The following is a 20,803-nucleotide window of genomic DNA, read 5'->3' on the forward strand; positions in this document are numbered from 1 at the left end:
GACTGATGGGGCATCTAATAACAGCCTTCAACTACCTGAAGGGGGTTTCAAAAGAGGATGCAACTGGACTCTTCTCAGTGGTGGTGGATGACAGAACAAGGAGCAATGGGCTCAAGTTGCAGCAAGGCGGGGTTTAGGTTGGATATTAGGAAAAACTTTCTCCCAAAGAGAGTAGTAAAGCACTAGAACAGGTTACCCAGAGAGGTTGTAAAATATCCATCCTTGGAGGTTTTTAAGACCCGCGTAGACAAAGCCTTGGCTGGGATAATCTAGTTGGGGATGGTCCTGCCTTTTGAGCAGAGGTATGGACTAGTTGTGACCTCCTGAGGTCCCTGCCAGCCTTTATTTTTTATGATTCTTATAATGTTTAAGCAACTTGCCTGGGTCACACAAAAAGCCTGAGATACTCCAACAGGACAATAAGAGCTCTAAACACCAGGCAGTCCTGTCTTTCTGAAGGGCATATGCTAACCCTTAGTCTAGCAGCAACACCAGCAATGCACCAAACTTGGCAGTTCATAACCCATTTCCTCCCTTGGGATTGAAGGGTTTCCCACAGTGCAAATGGAGGGCCTCAAACACTAGTTTCACAACCTGTTGTGGATTAGAGGCAAAAGCCTCAAGAAGCAGTTGTGCGCATGATCCTGAGAGGCAGCAGGGGGACAGAGCTTCTTGTATGCAGAACTCGCAGAAGTGTCACACTTGGGGATATCTGACGGCTGTTTGTTAGCTTCTATGTTCAGGAAAACAGGACACTCGAAAATAGACAGGACTCCACCAAAGCAGATAACCTGAATCACATCATGGATTTCAACAGGCCTATGTGCTGCCTCAACCAAAGCAGCAGCATGCAAAGCAGAGTGCCCAGCAATCTGTGGACTGGTGCTTCCAAAGACACCCGAAGCCAAGCCCAAAGACCTCCAATACCTTTATGGGACTAGGTGACATCAGTATTGCAAAGCTGGCCAGGTAGTGACAGCTGCACTGTGAGTGAGTGATGTTGGAGTGGAGACATTGGCAGCCCTGGGAGGACCAGGTACCATTCGAGTCTTCTGAGTTCCAGTGGACACAGATGACTTCGTCCTGGGGGAACATGTCCTGCAAGGATTTTCAATCAGAGACAGAAAGGCAGGTGAGACTCAATTAAATGAAAGAGGAACCTTTAGGAAAATACTGACTTCAGGAACACAGCACAGAAAGGGTCTGCGAGTCCAGTCCAGGATATAAACTGAGATCATGGATTCCCAGCCAGGGGACTGCAGAAGCAGTGACTTTGGGTAAAGGGGGAAGGGGCTCTACCCACAATGTACACTATGATGCAAATGACTACAGTTAGCAGATGTTAGGCTGTATTAATGGATGCCTGGTCTGACCTGCTGCAGCTGAATATACATTCCTAGGATTTGCTGAGACCTTCAGATATGTCCCTATTTTCAAGTGATGGAAGAGCATGACTCCACTAAGAGCTAATTGCAGCCAGCAGAAGCAGGGAGCTAGTATGATGTACCCTCATTAAAGCTTACATCTCAGCACACTGTGGCACTGGTTGCAGCAGCAGCATAACGAAGGCAGGGCAGATCCAGTTGCCAACTTGGGGGGACGGGGAAAAGGGTGCAAAACTAATATCTGCCACTGCATAACTGTACCAGTCACATGGTGGCAGCTGGAAGTCACCACCACCCTCGTGTATCAGGCTGTCCTGGGCACCCAGCTGCCTTCTTATGGCTCTGGGGTCCAGACGATGGGTAAATACATGAATATATCATTTTAAAGCACCATAAATAATTTGTATTTAAGGATCTCAGTTGACCGTTAATATCTTTTTTTCAAAGAGCAAAAACAAGGCACAGAGCAACTAACCAACCTGTTAGAGGTCACATTTAAAAGCATGATAGACCCTGAAGGCTTTCTAAACCCCAGTAGGTGTCCTGCCCTTTAAGCCACATCAGTTCCTATTTTCCAGGCATTCAAATGTGCTGTGATCTGAGGAGGTTAAAACTTAGGCAGGAAAAAGTATCGCAGGGGTGAACAAGCATCAGGAGAGAGAGAAGAATAAGAAGCAAAGCCAAATGTATCTGCTAGGATCAGTGAAGACCTGACAGGAGTGAATTTGAGCTGTACTAGTATGCAGCCAAAAGGGGTATGGTGTGAAAGTAGGTAAGGCATCAGAGACAAAGGTTCAACCCTTGCTTCAGATCTCCACTGAAGGTCACTCCCTGCCAGTCCAGCTGTATGTGGACGCCTGGTCATTTGGGCTAGGACCATTTTGTGGTATGAACCATATCCTGCCATGGAGAACAGACATTTGTGTGTCTAGCCACAGTGGCCCAATGGGCTGCCTGAGGGCAGGGAGAGTTTTGACCTTGCAGCCCAGCCCTAGAGATGCAGGGTGTTTGGCTTAGCCCCTTCTCCAGAATTTGAATTTTCATATGAATATCAAAAAGTAAGTGCACCCAACCCAACGGATACCTCCTACCCCAGGAAACCCACCAAGAGGAAGGTTGCCACCTTCTCCTAGATCCCCGGGGATGGGGCAGGAAGGGAGGGGAACACAGGCAGACAGGCTGAAGAGGGGGAAAGGGTTGTAAGTGCTTCTCTAGAGAACATCTTCAAGGACCTAGAAAAGGGATGGGGCCTGAGCTCACCCAGACCCCTGTCAGGCAGCAGCCCCATGGGGTACTGGGTTGAGGGAGACAGCATGCAGAAGTGTGGCAGGAGAGACTCTTGACCTAGCAAGAGGCTAAAATAGATTGTGAAGATAAGGACACTGGAAACCAATCTCCATTTTTTTTTTGCTTCCAATCTCATGGAGGAGAGATTCCCTAAACCCACTACGCCAGCCACACCCTCCACCTTTCCATGCCAGGCGAGGCAGTCCATGATCCACTTTGCACAGGGAATCCTATGGCTTGCAAGGCCAAGTGGCTTCTACTACCTAATAAAGCCTTGTCAGTGGGATCCCAGCACCTGCTGTCCCTTTCATTTCTGGGCTGAAGTTACTTCCCCTGGGTACTTCTCCAGTAGCTTCCCCATTTTCATAGCCGTTCCCCATCGTGGAGCATGAGCAGGCCCCAGATAAACAGATAATCTTGCCAAAACCTACCACTGCTCTGAGTAGCCTGTGTCAGCATGCATTTAAAAAAGGGTCTAAGACAGAGGTCCCATCTAGATGGGGACCTAAATCAAAAATTGCTCAGGGTTCCCTGAGGGATTGGGTAGACAGGCCTGGTTTCAGTTATTAATATGCCATGCATAGGAATGGAGCAGATGAGCTAGGTTGATCATGACTTCTCTGGTCCTGAGTCACGCTAGGTTGCTTACCGTATTATGACGGAAGGTAAGGTTGACAGGATTGGAAACATTTCTTCTGTTTGCGCTGCTAGCGGCGCTCACCACTCGAGAGTTTATACGAGCATACTCTTCCCTCTGCAGAGCTTTCTCCTGAAAAAACTGTACTCCCAGAACTGACGCCAGATCCGTGTAGGATATAAAAGCCACAGCAGTAGAACCTGCAAGTATGAGCATGGGTGGAAGTGAGATGGGGAAGAGGAGATGCTGAGGTTATTTAGAAAAAAAAAAAAATTGGATTTTTTTTTTTTTTAACAAAAATGATAATTGGGCACCTACATCTTTTAAAAATGGATGTGTTTTTGTTAATCAATAAACATTTTCAACCAAACTATTTTTTTCCTAAAGATTCCATTTAATTGAAAAAGCCTTTTTTATATGGAAAAAAAACCAAGGGGGATTTTCCACTACTTCTCAGTAAGAAGATACCCAAGTCTCCCCAAGGTTCAGACCACTCAAAATTGCTGTTAACTTCAGTAGTAGCTGGAATCCCGCGCAGTGCAGCGGACACTCAGCACCTAAAATGACTGGGCTTAGGTACAAGTATAGAAGACAATGCCGATGGATCTATTTGTGGATTCAAGGACAACAGGGGCCATTAGATCATCAGGTTTGACATCCTGTATAGCACTGACTAGGGAATTTCACCCTGTTAAGCTAGACTGTGCCCAATAACTTGTGGCTAAGTCAAGTACATCTTCTAGGAAGTCAGGCAAACTTGAACTGAAAGCCTCGAAAACAGCTGAGAATCAAGAGAGTCCGCTGATAGTTTGAGGGATTAAATCCCCTCATTGTTAAAAAAAACCCCAATGTATTCTTTCTAATTTGAATGTGACTGGATTTAACATCCAGCCTTTGATTCTTGCCTTGTCTTTCTCTGCTACATCAGAAAGCTCTTTAATATCTGGTCATTTTCTTCTTATGAAGATACATTTACATGTTCACTAGAAAAAAGGAAATTAGAATTTTCATAGAAAAAAAACATTAATGGCCTGAGCTAGATCCTAATGAGTTTTCCAGTGACTGTGACGGACTTTTGATCTTTCTCAAGGGAAGCTTATTCTCATGCAACATGTTTCAAAATACTTAATTCTTAGCCGGGTCAATCTGCATTGAAGTCAATGCGGTTTGGGGGTTTTTCCCTCTCCTAACAAGCATGAAGTAAAAACTCAGTGGGGAATTTTAGGGCCTGGGTCTTAAAGGGAACAGAAAGTAAACGGCTTCTAAGGAGTGAAAAGTCTGGACCTGTTCCTGGGGAATCAATCAATATTGAGAGTGATGGGCAAGGTCTAGTAATGTCGGAGGATTAACACCAGAAGAAGCCACAAACATGGAAACACTCATTTCATTATTGAATGACATTTTACTAAGTCAATAGCAAGGTGTGGCCAGTCTTATGCAACGGGTTAGATTCTGTTACACCTATAGGATCAACATCATTGCTTACGCCACTTAATGCCAATGGGCAGTAAATTATCCCCCAAGGAATCGCATGAACCACATAGCACTGTTCACAGGGCACATCTATACGTGCATTAATGCGCGGTAATTGAAGCTACTGCACAGTAGCACCGATACATCTTTTAAGTGCCACTACCGTGCAGTAGACTAATTCTACTGCGCATTAGCACTTTAGCACAGCTTTCACCATGACCTACTAATGCACAATAGATTTACTCTGTGGGTGCATCCACACAAGATGCTAAAAGTGCAGTAGACTAAGAGCCAACTGATCACCAAATAGGTACCACTAGGCTCTGCCCTATATGCCTGAGCTACAAGGCCTGGTCACCACCATGATTTATGAGCTGCTGGGACACCTCAACAGTACCTTTCCCATCACCTTCAATGTCAGCGCAGTGAATATCAATGGTGTCTTTTTGAGCGTCAAGTCTGAGAGAATTAGTCTGCGTGCCACAGTACTCTTTAACAAGCTTGGTCTGGACCACTATAAAGGAATAAAGAAATGGGTTTTGTGCAGATACAAAAGAGAAAGCTGTGCCTGCTCTAAATAACTTCACAGCAACAATATCTCTGTTCCTGTAACAGCCTTAAAGGGCAGGGTAAGAAACGGGAAGGATATTCTTGTCAAGCCCAGATGCAAGAGGAGAATGTGAATACATGCACACACATGTCCATGCATGCACACAAGCACTTGCACACAGCATTTACCTCCAGTATTAAACAGTTGGATCTAAATCCAGACTTGACTCCAGCTCTGAGATCAGAAGCTGTTTGCTTGATAGATTTAACCATACCCCCTCATCCGAATACCCCAAAACTTTCGGCTTAAGTCAATAGGAAGCCTGCTTAAGTCAGTAGGAAGCTTCCAGTTGCAACATGATTTTCACTGGCTCTGGCACCAGCTTTATTTCCTACCCATTCGGTCAGTAGTCACAGTCTGGGTTTGGTTCTCTGGAGAGGCAAGAGCAGCCTCCAGTGCAGTTGAACTCAGTCCCTGAAGAATCATCCTTGCAGCAGAAGCCACTTCCTTTTTGTCCATTTGCTTGACGGAGAAGTTATCAAGGACTTTGTCAAAGGATGCCACCGTATTCTACAAGGTTAAGTGATTAGAGTTTGCCTCACGGCCTCTATAAACATGGGTATTGCTATGTGGCTGCTTACTCCACAGGTAAGAGCCTTCCCCTGGGGACATCACATCCTTATATTCTTGGCAATGAGATTTCATGGACATGGAGCAAGAGCTTTACAGCTGGTCTTATTTATTGCAATGGGGCCCAGGTGGGGAATTATACTACTGCAACTACAGTTTTTGGCTATGTTCTAATTATTATGACCAGTTATTGTATGTAGGTTAGTAGGTGTCAAAAACCCCTATTTATAAATGAGGACTCCATTGTCCTCAGTGCTGTGCAAGTGCAGAATGGAAAGGTAGCCTCAAGCTGTCTTGAGTTTCCATTGCAACCATCGCCATAGTATCTCTGTGTAATCTATGGTACTTGTGGCAGGCCAGCAGGAGGCACTCCTATGCTGAACCACCTGCCTCACTGTGCCCAAACAAAAACCAAGCTTTGGGTGCCTCCCTTGGGGTGCCTACACCTGGCCAGCCCTCTTCCTGGACCATACTCACAAGCCTTGGGTAACCGCTGCCACCACCCAGGCCTGGGTCTTTGTTAGGGCTCTGTGCAGCCCAGGGTATGCAGACCCTGCAGACCTTGGGGGTGCTTTGCCCACTGTGAAATTTTGGGATGCTTCCTTTTAGCCTGAAGCATTAACAAGAAGCCCCCTGTGTGAGAGGAAAGCAAAAAAGACGTGCCCACTTTAGCCAGCTGGTCAAAGGGGGCTTTAAAGGCTAGTCCCACACTCATAAGCATTCATAGCAAAGCATGCTATAACAGATAGCTTTATTGATCAAAGAGGGAGAGAGTGAGGAAGGAATATAAAACAATGGAAAATTGATAGAAAACCCACTTGAACAAATCAGAATGGCCTTGTCGGCCCATTTGATATGCTTCTAGTTCACTGAATCTTAAGTTACTGGCTAAATTTCAGCTAAGTTACTCACATGTTCATCCAGAGACTGATGGAGCTCTGGAGGCCCTTTTTGTTTGCTTCGGTGTCCCAAAATGGAGTGACCCTCTTTTAAAACTTTTTGTGACCTCATCACTATGTCCCAATCAGAAGCAGGGGCTACGTGATGCAGACCAATCCTTTTAACAGTCATCAGCATCCTCAGGTGGAGGAGGGGGGCAGGGTCATACAGGTATCTTGGTGGGAGATACCTGTATGACCCTGCTCCCTATCGAATTTTCACAACCTAGTCACCTAGCTTGACCTTGGGGATCCAGCAGCTAGTTTGAAACAAAGGGGGCTGGGCAATTTCTTCACTGTACTCATCCAGTAATCTATAGTACTCATCCTGGGGCAGAGGAAGGCTGGTGTTGTGACTGGGATATTAGTTTAAAACTTGGGACATGGGGCTTAAGGTCTTTCTCTACCACAGATGTCCTGTATGGCATTGGACAAGTCATTTGGGCACAGGTTTTTTAGGTGCCCAATTCACATTAATTTCCAAGAGTGTAAGGTGCTTCTGTATGCTTAAATATCTGATTCCTCTGTAAGAGGGAATAACATACTTTTCAGAGCTGGAGTCAAGTCTGGATTTAGATCCTCATCTGCCCTTGCTCTATGTAATCAATGGTACTCATCCAGTCCCTGTCACTGAGCCTGTCAACCCCAGGCACAATAGGACAATACGAATATATAAACACATATGGGACTTTTTACCATCTTGTACCATCTACACTTTTCCCAGAGCCTGATGAAGGGACTTTGATCCCGAAAGCTTGCAGAAAAGGACAATTTTCTTGCCATTTTCCAGTTGGTCTAATAAAAGGTATCATTTTGGAACCACGAGTTCTAGTTTTTTGTATGTCTTTATGTGCAAGCACACACACAAACACATACACAAAGCATCTCCTTCCGGTATGGGACAGTTGGATCGAAATCCAGATTGACTCCAGCTCTGAAATTCAACATTATTCCCCTATTTTACAGAGGGATCAAATTTTGAAGCATACAGAAGCACCTTACCCTCTTGGAAATTAATGTGAATTGGGCACCTAAATCATTTTAAAAATCTGTGCCCAAATGACTTGTCCAAGGCCATACAGGACATTGGTGGTAGAAAAAGACCTTGAACTCTATGTCCCAAGTTTTAAATTAATATCCCAACCACAACACCAGCCTTCCTCGGCCCCAGGTCCACCTTCCTAATCACTAAAACTCAGTTTTCCAGAGGGAATCTCCTAAGGCTGATGTTTTCACTCTACACAGGCTCCGAATGGATCAGACTCAGGACACTGTTGTGGCCCAGGCAAAGACAGGAGTGCCCCAGTACTGGAAAATCTAGCTCCCAGTCAAGCATTTCTGACCTTCAGGGTAGGTGTCGAGTTGGTATTCCCAAAGAAATCCTTAAATATGTTCAAGGTGGTGTTGAACAGAGAGCAGAAATTGGCTTCCTTACTTCCTGGCAGGATCTAGAAAATATTTCAAAGATGAACAAGTCTGGTGTTAGGATTCAGCTAATGAATGAAAGACCAGTTGTACCCAATAGGTAAAATCCTAAGCTTATGCATATCAGTTGACCTCCAAGAAACTATCTTCAGTGATATGCTCAGGATCTGGCATAAAGACTCTTTATGTAAGAACTATGCTGCATCTCTAGGCTCTGTACCATCCCTTGCTGCTTCTCTCTACAGAGTAAACTCCTGGGAATTATGACCAGTGCTTTCCATTGACATTTGGAATAGAGGAGACTAATACATCACTCATGTAGCACTTTTTATCAAGGGGGCCCCCTGGACAAGCTAATCTAGTTCCATGTGTTCGTAGGCAATTACTTACCCAAGGAACTCCCCAAACTGCTATTTCTAAGAGTCACAAGCAACAGCAAGTCACAACACCCAGAAGATTGAAAAGACTCTATAGCATGTGGCAGATAAACAAAGCTCAAAGCACTTTAGAAAGGAGGGTGGCATCATTAGCTCCATTTTGCAGATGGGGAAACTGAGGCGCACAGGTCCCATGATGCCCATCAAGTGACAGGTCACACTTGGCTGAGGTCACCCATCAAACCAGCAGCAAAATGAGGAATATACTGACTGCACATTTCCTGTGTCCCAGTCCAGTGCACTAGCATTCACAGGTCACACTGGCATAGATGAAGGTAAGTGTGGACTTAACGATGTTTTTCACATCCACAAAACAGCATGAAGCACAAGCATGATGTGACTTACTTGGTATAATCCACTCAAACACTTCTGCTTGTATTCATTGTCTTCTGCTAAATCTGATCGGCAGTGAAAGGGGATTTCTGTGCAAGGCAGAAAATAGTGTTACCATTTGGCCTCATATAATCATAAAGCATTAAAAAAAAAGACAACTCCAGTTTGTTCACAGAATAATGTTGCTGAAACCACAGAGCCAAGTGTTGGACATGCCTGTCTAAAAGACTCAAAGCCCCAATGTTAGTACTCTGCAAAGGGATGGACCCAGCTATGCAGCTTCTCCAGCACTCCCACAGGTGCTGGTCTCAAGCGTGCCCAGCCTACCTGCTCCTGCTCTGCTTGGCCAGACCCAGAAAGGAGTCAGGGAAGCTGTACTGCTCTGGAGATCTTTTTCTCTGGTGTGCTTGAGAGCAGTGGCGGGGGGCGCCCTCAGCACAGGTTCCTGACCCCCATCCCAGGTCTGGCACGCAAGGAGCTGGAACAGGTGGATGTGAGTGCTTGAGACCAGCATGCCTGGGAGCACCATGGAAGCCGTATGGTCTGGTCCTGGGAAACTTTTAAGTGAAAGATGCTGCAGAAAGGCAGAGCATCTACCCAGCTCATGGGGGTCAGTTTGAGTTTAGATAAATAGACCTGGATAATCTGCCCTTCAGACACTACAAAATTGGAGCAGGGAATCCCAGAGGAACTCACTTTTTGAAGTTGGAGGGTGGAGGGGTGTTCCCCCTCTACTTTCTACCCATTACTTACCTTAACCTCCACGTCTCAGGGAAAAGAAGGGAGGTAGAAACAGGGAGTCAGGAAAGTCTCTGAGTAAAGCAAGGAAAATGTCTCCAAGCTGAAAATGGAATTATTTGATTTTTTTTTTAATGTCAAAGTAAAAACTGCATTTCATAGATTTCATAGATATTAGAGGCTGGAAGGGACCTCGCGAGATCATTGAGTCCAGCCCCCCTGTCATAGGGAAAGGGAAAAGGAGAAAACCATGTCAGTGTGAATGTTTTACCTATAGAAAAGAACTGATCAAGTAGCAAAATAATAGGATTTTGTTAAAACTTCTTTCTCTATGGAAAAAAAAACCATGACGGAAATGCTGCAACCAGCTCTGACGGTAAGTAATTCTTTGGTTAAAGCCCCTTGAAAAGCACAGGATTAGAGGGCAGAGTCCAGTTTACATGGACCACCTTAAGGGTGGCATTTTCAGAGTTCAGAGGGTTTCCTTTTGCAAACTCTGGCTCCCACAGGTGTCCTGGGCCTGTGTAGTATCCCTCTGTCATGGTAGAGGGCAACGGTGTTGTTCTTAGAGCTGCTCAGAAATTTTCTGGATAAACAAGGTTCACTGGGAAAACCCCATGTCATTAAGCCCAAAATGTTTCTTTTGAAACATCTCAGGTGCAATGAACTTTTGCCAAATCCGAGATAGGATCCAGCGATGTCTCTGGCTCCATAGCAGTCCAACTAAAGAGTCTACTATAGAGCTAGAAATTCTGGAGGTATTGTGACCCTGGATCCAGGGAGGTCTGCCAAGTAGAGTTGTCTTTGACCTGGAGAACTAGGAGGCAGAGAGCTCCAGGCTCTTGGAGGGGGTAGTCCTACCCGTGACATTATCCTGGAGTTGGCAGTACTTCATTCTGGCATTCCCTGCCCTGGAGCACATCACTTAACAGTTCTGCTTGAGACCTGGAGATACTGAAAGCAGATGGACCCCAACCCTGGCCAGTTGGAGGCCATGGAGAGCTCCAGGTGTGCGGTCTCAGAGCATTTCACCTGGTGAGCCAGCACCAAAGCTGGAGAATCTTGAGACATGGAGTCATCAGCTCATGAGCGTCCACTTTGCTGGTCTGCCCTGAGGTGGAAAGCAGGTCTTTGGTGGTTTCTGGTGGTCTTCTGGGGAGCCAGAGACTCTGGAAGTCACTAATGGTGTCCCAGGCCCCCTCCTGGGGGTGCTGGCCTATGTGTAGGAAGCCTGGAGGCTCTGGATCCCTAGTGCCAGGGCAGTGACTTGAACTGGGGACACTGGAAACATCTCTGTCCCTTGCTGTTGTCCTTCTAAGGGGTCAGAAGGCAGTTACTTTGGGGCAACCTGACAGGCAGGCAGGTCTGTCTAGAGTCTGCTGTAATGGAAGTGCAGGAGCCTGAAGCCCTCCATCCCTGGCTTCAGGGAAGACGCTGGCTTGCCTTCCCCATTATTAGGGACCTTGAAAAGGCCCTGCTTCTCCACCTCCACAGCAGTCCCCTGACACATCTGCCTTGCAACTTGGGACCCTGGAAGCTCAAGGCATGCCATATGGCAGTAGCTCCCCAAGTAAGGTCCTAGCTCAAAGGCAGTCTATCTGGCAAGTCTGTCCTAGAGCTGGGAAAGCTGGGAAATGTAAGTGCCTAGAGCCATCCACATGTTATATCATTTCACAATCTGGGACTATACGGGCCCTAGTTTCTGCTTGACTTCTATCCCAGAGCTGTTGACACTAGAGGCATGAGTCTCGGGGCAGTCCTCCTTGTGAGTCTGCCCAGGGCATGCAATGTTTTATTGGGAAAATAGCCAGGTGCAGCCATCCCACAGTAGCATGCAGATGTTCCAGTTCTGTGCTCCAAGTACTTGGGGCGGCTTAGCTTAGTCTGCTGTAGAAGAAAATCCACACAGGGAGTTAGAGTAAAATCATGATTGCACTTTAGCATTTCACCAGAGCTTATTTCATAAGAGCTTCCCTGAATACACATCCACTGAGCTTCTCTTAAGAGCCCTTATCAGAGACCAGCAGACATATGTGCAATAAAGAGGAAGACACCACAGGCAGAGAGCCAGCAACGAGCTTCTAAATATTAATAGCCAAGCTATTTCTGGCCCTGCAGCATGAAAGCTCAGAAGCAAAGAAGTGCAGGTTGCACACAGGGTAAAAACTTTCCCAGCTGCTTTGGGATGGGGGACGGAAATAGCAGATTAACATTTGTGAGGCTTTATAAGACAGTCTTTCCCTCCATCATGCTTTATCTTCACTCCCCTAATCTCTCTGTCTACACCTTCACTTGATCCCGTATTCTGGGCTATCTTTGTATACAAGTATGTCTGAACTGCAGTCACGGAGCTAGCTTTAAATTTGGGGACTGCTAGCCATAACCCATAGCAGCCAAGAGCTTCCTGTGGGCTAACCTCCCACATATTTCCTGAGCCCCCCTGGGACTAAGGGGTTGCAGATGCTGAACTCTTTGCTGCTTTGGTGGCTTTGTGGCTATGTTGCTAGCAGCGTTTCCACTAGTCAAGTCAAAACTCGCTTGAGCACACCTACAGTAACGTTGCAATTCCTGCAGTTTAGACATACTTATAATCTCTGTTGTCTGAGCATTGATACTGAAGTCATTCATCCATTATCTGAGAACCAGTTTTGCCCCTCCAGTGTAATCTTTCTTCTCTTTCCATAAAAAAATAAAAATAAAATTAAATCATTCACTGAACACCCACAAGATTTAGACTGTCAAGTTACTCTTGACTGATTCTCATGAAAAAAACTAACCCCAGCATGCTCAGAAGTGTAGCCTTCTTCCCAGCCTCCTGGGACAGTGGCTAGACCCTTCAAAGTAACTGGGCAGCATATACAATTAACTCATATTTCTTTTCAAATTTCCAATACAAAATGGCTCACAGCTCTGCACCTTTCTATTTCGGCAGCTTAGTGCACACATACACACACATACCACTCATCCATGTGCACACACACAGAGTTTTGTGACAAGGACGATGAAGGTATTTCTACACTGCATAGAAAGCTGATGGCACAGGCAGTCACATCCACATCCGTTTCAATCTACTTTGAACAGCGAACCTTGCCAATGAGGATGCAGCACCTAAAAACCTGGATACATGATTATTACCTTACATACGGTCTCTCTCTCTCACACAGACCCACCCACACCTACACCATCATTTACACCTCAGAAATGATCATTCAAAGTTAGCAGATAGGCAAGTGTTCCTGTCATGCTACAAAAAAATCAAAACAAAAGAGCAATTAAAAATAAAAAGCCATTTAAAAAATTGAATTGTTAGCTTGCTTGGTCCTCGGAGCATCAAGGTCAGGACTGCAGTTCAGGGGAACAAGGCGATGCCGTCTCTGGCCGATATGTCACGCTATCTGTTGCAATAGCCTGTGATGTCCTGGACCCTTGCTTAGCCTATGGTGTCTTGATCTCATCTCACTGAACAGGCCCCAGAACAGCAGACGTTTCAATTTCCTGATGACAAGGTTGCAAAGCAGCTTGCTCCATCTCAGGGCACGTCGCCAGAGACCTTTCAAGGAAATCACAGGGGTTTGCACCATAATACTCTGGTCCAGTCAGGGTTGAGGGGTGGGACATGCACGTAGGTCATCCCCAAAGTTATCTCTGCAATGGTCAGTTCTGGTAGCAGAGGCATCTTTGAAAATCTGCAATAGATGTATTCCAGGAATAAGAAAAAGCAGAATCAAAAACTGGTGACTGTGAAAAAGATATTGAACTTTTGCCTGCAGGGGGAACTACTCACACTTCTGATCCATTTACCCACATTTCATTTATTCGGCTTCTTTACCAGTATGGGTATATATCCTCAGGAACACTGACTGGTACCAGCTGGAGAAACAGCAGTGTGGTACAAAGCCAGTATTGTAAAGTATCGTCTCCTGGTGCATTGTTTTCTGTTACCATTTCTGCGCCAGGAAGTCAGGTAGCTTTCCTTTTTTTGGCCACTTTTCCCCCCTGGTTTGATGTCGTGCCTGATGTGTTTCAGCAACTGTTGTTGCTCACACAAGTAAACCTTGGGGCACAGATAACCAGAGGGCCAACTAGGAGCCCATTTTGCATATAGAATATTTCTTAATGACAGCTTTACAGTCAGTCACCAAAACCTCATAGATGTTACAGTGGAGCATTTCATTAGGTGGGCAAGTTTAATTATTTGAGCTAAGACACTCAGTTGAGAATCGGCCCTCACTTTCAGATGGCTTTCCTAGCCTTTCTAATCAGCAAGCCAGCAAAATAGATTTATGTATAACTCTTTGATAGGTTGCTTTTGCTTCTTTTGTCCTTTTTGCTCAGCCGTCTGATAAAGGTGAAAGAGGCAGAACTGATTAGTGTAGGCCCATCAGTGTTGTGGTTGGCTTAGTATTTCACTGAACTTAAGTTGGCAGGTTAATAGTTGAGGCTTTATTTGTAAGAACATACCAAGCAAGAAAAGGGGGAAAAATGGCTCTTCTGAGATTTTTGCACAGTTGTACTACAATTCTGTATTATCCATTTGGAACCTTTTTTTGCCACAGTTCTTTGGTTAGACCAAGTTTTTCTTTTTTCCCATTGTTTTTTAAACCATCTTTGGCATTTTGCAGGTCTGCCGGCATTGCTTTACCATGATAAGACGGCATAATGGCTCTAGCACTAAGAAATATGAAGGCATATTTTTGGCTGGTAGCAAAGATGTGAGATTAATGGTATTTTTGTACCTGTTACTGTTTTAAAGAGATAGTCATTAATGTCAGGACATTAAGCCCCATTTCCTTGCCATGGTTAACGCACGTAAATACTGATAACCATTTTGTTAGCTTTTTAGCCTCTTCAGAAGATAGCGTCAATAACTTTCTTGCAACTCTGGACTTGCTAAAGTTTCCACAACCTCGCTGTAACTTGTGCAATGAAATGAGCACCTTTGACCTAATGGTCACTGGTAATCCTCAGTGACTAAGCACACTTGCTTTAATAACAAAATACCTGTCTGAAGTGTTATTAAGGGTATTTAGTGAACAAAAGGAGGTGGTTATTTCTTTTCCTCTGGATGTTACTGGATATTATTCCAAGGCAAATGTTTTTTTTTTGTTTGTTTGCCCATTTGTGGGAGGTTTCCTTTTTTCTTTTTTGTTTTGCAGGGGTGTTTTAGGATTGGGGTGTGATGTCTGGAACAAACCTCAGGTGAGAGAAACTTTTGTACATATCCTGACACGCTCTAAACATATGGGGCTTCTTTTTTTTCTGAGCATCTGATAAGTAACCTTAGCTCTTTGGTGTCTCACATAATGTTCACTGTGAGTATACTGCAACATGATGCCTTCATATTTAGAGGGCACCACCTGGCAGAATACGTGTTTCTTTACTGACTTAGTTTAACACTTTGCAGCTGCTGGAACAGGGTACCCAGAGAGGAGGTGGGATCTCCATCCTTGGAGGTTTTTAAGACCCAGCTGGACCAAGCCTTAGCTAGGAGATAACGCTGGGGGTGGTCCTGCTTTGAGCAGGGGGTTAAATTAGATGACATCCTGAGGTCCTTTTCCAACCCTAATTTTCTATGATTCTGTAACACCTCTTTATCTCGTGTTAACCCATTTTTAACCAACCAAATATTTCAGCTTATAATTTCAGGGGTATAGGTTGTAGCCATGTTGGTCTCAGGACATCAGCAGACAAGGTTCTTTGGGTGAATCGGATAACTTTTATTAGACCAACTCAAATAGCTGGAAAAAATTTTCTTAGCAAGCTTTCGGGTAAAACCACCCTTCTTCAGGCTGAGGAAGTCTGCAGGTGCTTGTACCCAAAAGCTTGCAAAGAAGAATTTTCCCAACTATTTTGATTGATCTAATAAAAGATATCAGATTTACCCAAAGCATCGTGTCCGTTTATAATTGGCATTTCATTTTTTATTTTATTTTTTTTAGGTTTCATGCATATGTTTTAGCATCCCTCCAATTTTGAATCACCTTACTAAGGGTAATATTTTAGGCTTGAGCTCTTACTAAGTCTAAATGCAACTAGCTGTATTTTTAGAATACAGCATATATCAGGTGCTGAGTCCATCCCCAGGCATTCGATCTTTTCAGACAGGTTCCCTCCCTAGTCACTAGCATGGTCTGTTTGGTTAAATTTACTAATTTATTACATCTTCACTGTTTTTGTTACTAAGCAGAAACCTTTATACTAACGTGTTTTCATTACTAACCACAAGCTTCCCCCCACCCCATCCCCTTCCCCCTTTCCTAGGGTATGCTGGAAGGACAAATAGCAAAGAGGGATTTTATACAGATTTGAACATCTTTTTTAACCTTGCTCAGATTTTTACTTTACAACTTATTACATGGCTGTTAATTTTATACTTTAAATATAACACAGCACTAACACATTTAGCACAGGCAATTTTAAGACAGGAAGGTTTGGAAAGGAATCAGAGATAATTTTTTTCTAATTCTAGCAATGCCATTTTCTCTTTCTGTTCCCATTTCTTATAACAAGTTGGAAAGGGGCAGGAAATATGCTGAGTTCTCATTAATAGATTTGTTTTTAGAAATTACACTGACTCCTAAGTTTTTATAGGGTTAGAGGATATTTTATAGCCTAGATTGCATTTGTTAATCTGTGTCCTAATTTCTTTTGGATTTAACTTTATATACAGACAGTTTACCCTTTTCCTGTACTGCCGTCCTGCTTGGTAATGACATTTTAGTTCTAGCTTTTCCCAAATCAGCAACCACTTACTTTAGTTTCTTCCGGTGCTATTTTTAAAAAGGGGTTTTGCTCAGTGCATTATTTGCATATATTTGGTTTCTTTAAGCAACTGTTTGCATAGCTGTTCACAGATATATGTTACAATTTACAGCAGGAAAAAAAATTGCCTATCCAAGCAGCATTTATTCCACATTGATGATGATTAAAAAAGAATGCCAAATTATGCTGATCACTTAGCTCTAACTTTAAGATTCGAGTCTCATTTGTTATGGCCAAGATGGATTGAAATCTGCCTTTAGAAACCTCAGCTATGTGTTGATTTATGTATCCCATTAGCCACCGAAACAAAAGAGGGTATTTAAGCTGTTTGCTGCTTACAGCAAACCACCAGTTTCCATTAGGTTTAAAGCAGTCCAGATTGGACTACTGAATGGGGAATGGCACTCATGCATCATTTTTTTTCCTATTCTGGAGTGTAGCCAGTCTCTTTAGTATAGATTTATAAGCAGATGGTGGTAGTTTATATTGTTTTCCAAAATGAAATGGAGCTCTTTGATCTGTAGGGATTTCAACCATACTTCAGCTAAGTTTTCCTCCCCAGAATCACAAAAACCCCCGGAAATTTTAAGAATAGCTGTTTTTACTCTTTGCTTTGCCAAATATTTTCTGTGCTAGTTGCGTACTGTTAAATAATAATTAATGGGGTTTTTTAACCTTAAATTACATACACATTTTACATCGTTCAAACTAAATTTGAAAGAAGCATTATTCACAGGTTTTTATCCTAGTGGATAACAATTTTTGAGAGGGATTAAAACAAAATTGCTCTTTCACAGATCTCTGTCTCATCTGTTTTGTTAGCTGCAATTGTATTTTTGTAACAGAGTTTCAAAAGTTAGCTGACAAACTTTGGGAATAGTGGGTGCATCTACATGGGTGCTTCACTGCAGAGTTGACTAGTTAGCTCTGCAGTAAAGCTTCACCGTCTATACATGCACCCATATTAGGGTGCAGTAAATTAACTAACTCCACCGTAGGATATTACTGTCCGGGACAAATACTATCCTACAGTGGAGTAGCTACATGCACCAAAATGCATATGTACATAGTGACCGGGGCAGGCTGGGACATGGGGGTGCTACAGTGTGGGGCCTGCCTGCTGGCTAGGCCTGCAATGGAGCAGCCTTGTGCCCCAGCCAGCCCCTCCGCAGCACACTGAGCTGGGGTGGAGCAGCTCCAGACTGGCAGGTTGACCCTCCCAGTTCCCCTGTTGCTCTGCCCCGGCTCAACATGCTGCAGTCCCAGGCACACGTGTAAACACTGGACTTGGGAGAAAAACTCTGGAGAGAACTGTGCTAGAGTTTATTGCTACATGCTAATTGCATACGTAGATGCACCCAGTGTGAGCTTGATTTTGTGCGCTCTTGCGTCTGCAAGTACGCTTGTCCTTCTTTGGATTATAAAGCCGGCAACTCCATTCTCTAAGTTCAGTCTGTGACCCCGCATATAAAGTCTGATTCAAGATGAATGACAGACTCTAGACCTACAAATACTCAGGCAGATTATAGCATTTACTCAGATATTTGGAGCACTTTTTTATCATTTTTTCTAATGATGGGACTGCCACACAAATGTTAAACACTGTTTTGGGGACTGCTTTTTCGTTTGGCTGTTGAACTAAGCTGGAACTCATTAAGATTTTTGGCTCTGAAATTTAGAAAAGTTTTTACTGACTGCTCACCCTTTCATTTTCATCTGCAATTTTTTTCCTGGCACTCTCCCTGCCCACCACCCTCTTGTGGGGAAGTTCATGGCGTTCACATAAGATTTACATTTATTTCAAATTCTTCTGGGACATCTGAGAGACAAGGACTAACCACAAGTTTTCTAGGCTGTGCAGAGGGGATTTTTTATGACAGCTTTATGTCCTTTCATTTAGCAGATTTCACTTTTTTTTTTTGGATTGAGGTTTGCACTACTAACTGCTCTTTTGTAAATATTACCATTTTCCCTGGATAGACATCAGAGCTATTTTCTCTCTGGGTTTTTAGTGCCATGTGCAATGGAGTGATACATAAACATTTTTAAGGCATTTTCTTTTATGATTGGCCTGCATGGTCAAAGCCATGGGGTATTGAGAGTTGTACATTTTGTCATGTCAGTGAAGTCTTTGTACACCAACAGGCTTTTGACCTTAAGGGAAATGATGCAAAAAGAAGTGGTAGGTTAATATTTCCAAGCCCAACTTCACCCAGAAAACTTCCTCAGGGTATACCTGATCTTGGGTGAGCCTGGTTAATTTGGTTCTGTTTTCTTAGAAGCTTATGGTTTCCCATTGGTTTTACTGGCTTAGTAATTTGACTTGAAGATCCCTCTTCTGGTTGCAAATCTGGAAGCACTGTGCAGGTAGATAGACCAGAAACTCCATAGCCCTGACATTGTTTTACTAAGGCTTCGACAAAACCTTCGCTCAACAAACCTCAGCTTCTAGCTGCCCTTCCTCTCTACCTCCTCACTTCCCCTTCTCCTTACTTTAGCAAGATTTTTGCTCTGAACCAAGCCTCCCCCTTCCTTTCCCTTTCCATTCATGGAAGATATTAATCACTGCATTGCCTGGCCTGTCAAAAATAATGAGCAAAAAATTGTTTAAAATTGCACGTGGGGGATGAAAAATTAAGTAGCACACCTCCCAGAAAGGGAGGAAGGTTTTTTAAAAAAAAGGCTTCATATTAAGGGAGCAACACATTGGTACACATACCGAAGTAGTAAAATAGGCTACACCTGCATAGATATTTGTGCTGTAACTGATAATTGGTTTCTTAAGCAAATATGCAAATGTAATTAGTTTCTATAGTTATTTAATGTATAACAGCGTACACAAAATGTAACTGTGCCATCTCATCTTCAAATGTGTAACTCCCGTGCGTTTTCCCCTCCTGCTGGTCTAATCAGCTGGCTGACAGTGAATAAGAGCTCTCTACTTACACTCATTATTTGGCTGCATCCCCATGAGCAGGGGTGTACAGTTGCCGTTGGGGAAAAAAGCAGCGGCACAAATTCATGCCACTACTTTTTACCCTGGTGTGTGCCCCCACACTTGGGGTTAGTGCAGGGAAAAATGCTCTGGGTGGGGTAGGGGAGGCTGGGGCCAGGACCTGGACTGGCTCCAGGCACCTTACGTGGCATCCTGGGGACCTCCAGAGGCTCCAGCAGCAGCAATCTGGGTGCATGCAGCCTGGCCAGCACCAGAGCATGGTTCTGGCTGACCAGGCTCTGCTTTTGGGCTGCACGTGCTGTTGCCATATGCACCACCCTGCTTTTTTTCTGCACGCTTTTTTTTTACTTTTGATACCGGGATTCCCTGGTGTCTAATTCTTGCAAATATGCAGCAGGCCTGTGCAAGTAGGCAGCTTCAGATCCAGCCGCTTTGGATGCCAGGGATCCGATCCAGAGCCCCGCACCGGGTTCCTGTTTCAATCCAGTCGAAGCGGCTCTGAAGCTTCAGAGCAGCCTCAGACATCCGGCCATAGGGAACAATGGGGAATCAATGAAATATCTATAACTTTGCTGGTTTTTGTCAGATTTGGATGAAACTTTCAGGGGTGGTAGCCTCTGCTGAGAACATGAAACCTGCCAAGCTTCAAGAAGATCGGTGCAGGAGCTTTGGGGGAACTGCACCCCAAATTCTTGAAAGCAAAACTCATGTCATGTATACATGTTACACCACAGTGGGGTGAAAACTACAGAGATCATAGCCCCTGGGGAGGCCACAAAGCCTGCCAAGTTTCAAGGAGATCGGTGCAGGGGTTTGGGGGGAGCTTCCCCTCAAGCTGCGGACAAGCAAAACTGGTGCCATGGGTGACCCTGCATGTGTTCAGGCGCAGCGGGGTGACAGCTGCAGGGATGGCGGTCCCTGCTGTGGCCACGACGCCTACCAGCTGTGGAGGAGATAGGTGCAGGGGGGTCCTGGGGCCCTGCACCCCAGCTGCTGATGGACAAAACTCATGCCATGGGTGTTTGTGGACTGACTGTGTCTGTCTTGGTGCAGTTGATTGCCTGTATTAATTATTTCCTCTCCTTAGCCTGTGGTTTTGTAGGTGTTAAGTTAATGAACAGCGATTAATACCTACAAAACCACAGGCTAAGGAGAGGAAATAACCAATTTCCGCATGTTCTTCACAGGAGATTTGTGTTCAGGAGCTTGCTTGAATTTTAAAATTCAGAATTTAAAATGAATAGACTCATCC

The 20,803-nt window shown here is 44.4% G+C and overlaps 1 protein-coding gene across 4 annotated transcripts in view; it reads right to left on the reverse strand.

Moving 5' to 3' along the window:
- The window catches only part of LOC106737520 (adhesion G protein-coupled receptor E3), a 45,632-nt gene that overhangs the window by 10,997 nt on the left and 13,832 nt on the right, over positions 1 to 20,803 (reverse strand). For 3 of the 4 annotated variants that reach the window (XM_019492592.2, XM_019492593.2, XM_014605424.3), the window contains exons 4-9: positions 9,108 to 9,184; positions 8,244 to 8,348; positions 5,728 to 5,902; positions 5,180 to 5,296; positions 3,322 to 3,509; positions 928 to 1,098 (exon numbers count right to left, since the gene is read on the reverse strand). In XM_019492592.2, coding sequence (XP_019348137.1) covers positions 928 to 1,098; positions 3,322 to 3,509; positions 5,180 to 5,296; positions 5,728 to 5,902; positions 8,244 to 8,348; positions 9,108 to 9,184 — 833 coding nt within the window. The remainder of the gene's footprint in view (positions 1 to 927; positions 1,099 to 3,321; positions 3,510 to 5,179; positions 5,297 to 5,727; positions 5,903 to 8,243; positions 8,349 to 9,107; positions 9,185 to 20,803) is intronic. The other variant, XM_019492591.2, reaches the window with a different exon arrangement.

Source organism: Alligator mississippiensis, chromosome 14, assembly GCF_030867095.1.
Source record: "Alligator mississippiensis isolate rAllMis1 chromosome 14, rAllMis1, whole genome shotgun sequence".
Classification (NCBI taxonomy): Eukaryota; Metazoa; Chordata; order Crocodylia; family Alligatoridae; genus Alligator; species Alligator mississippiensis.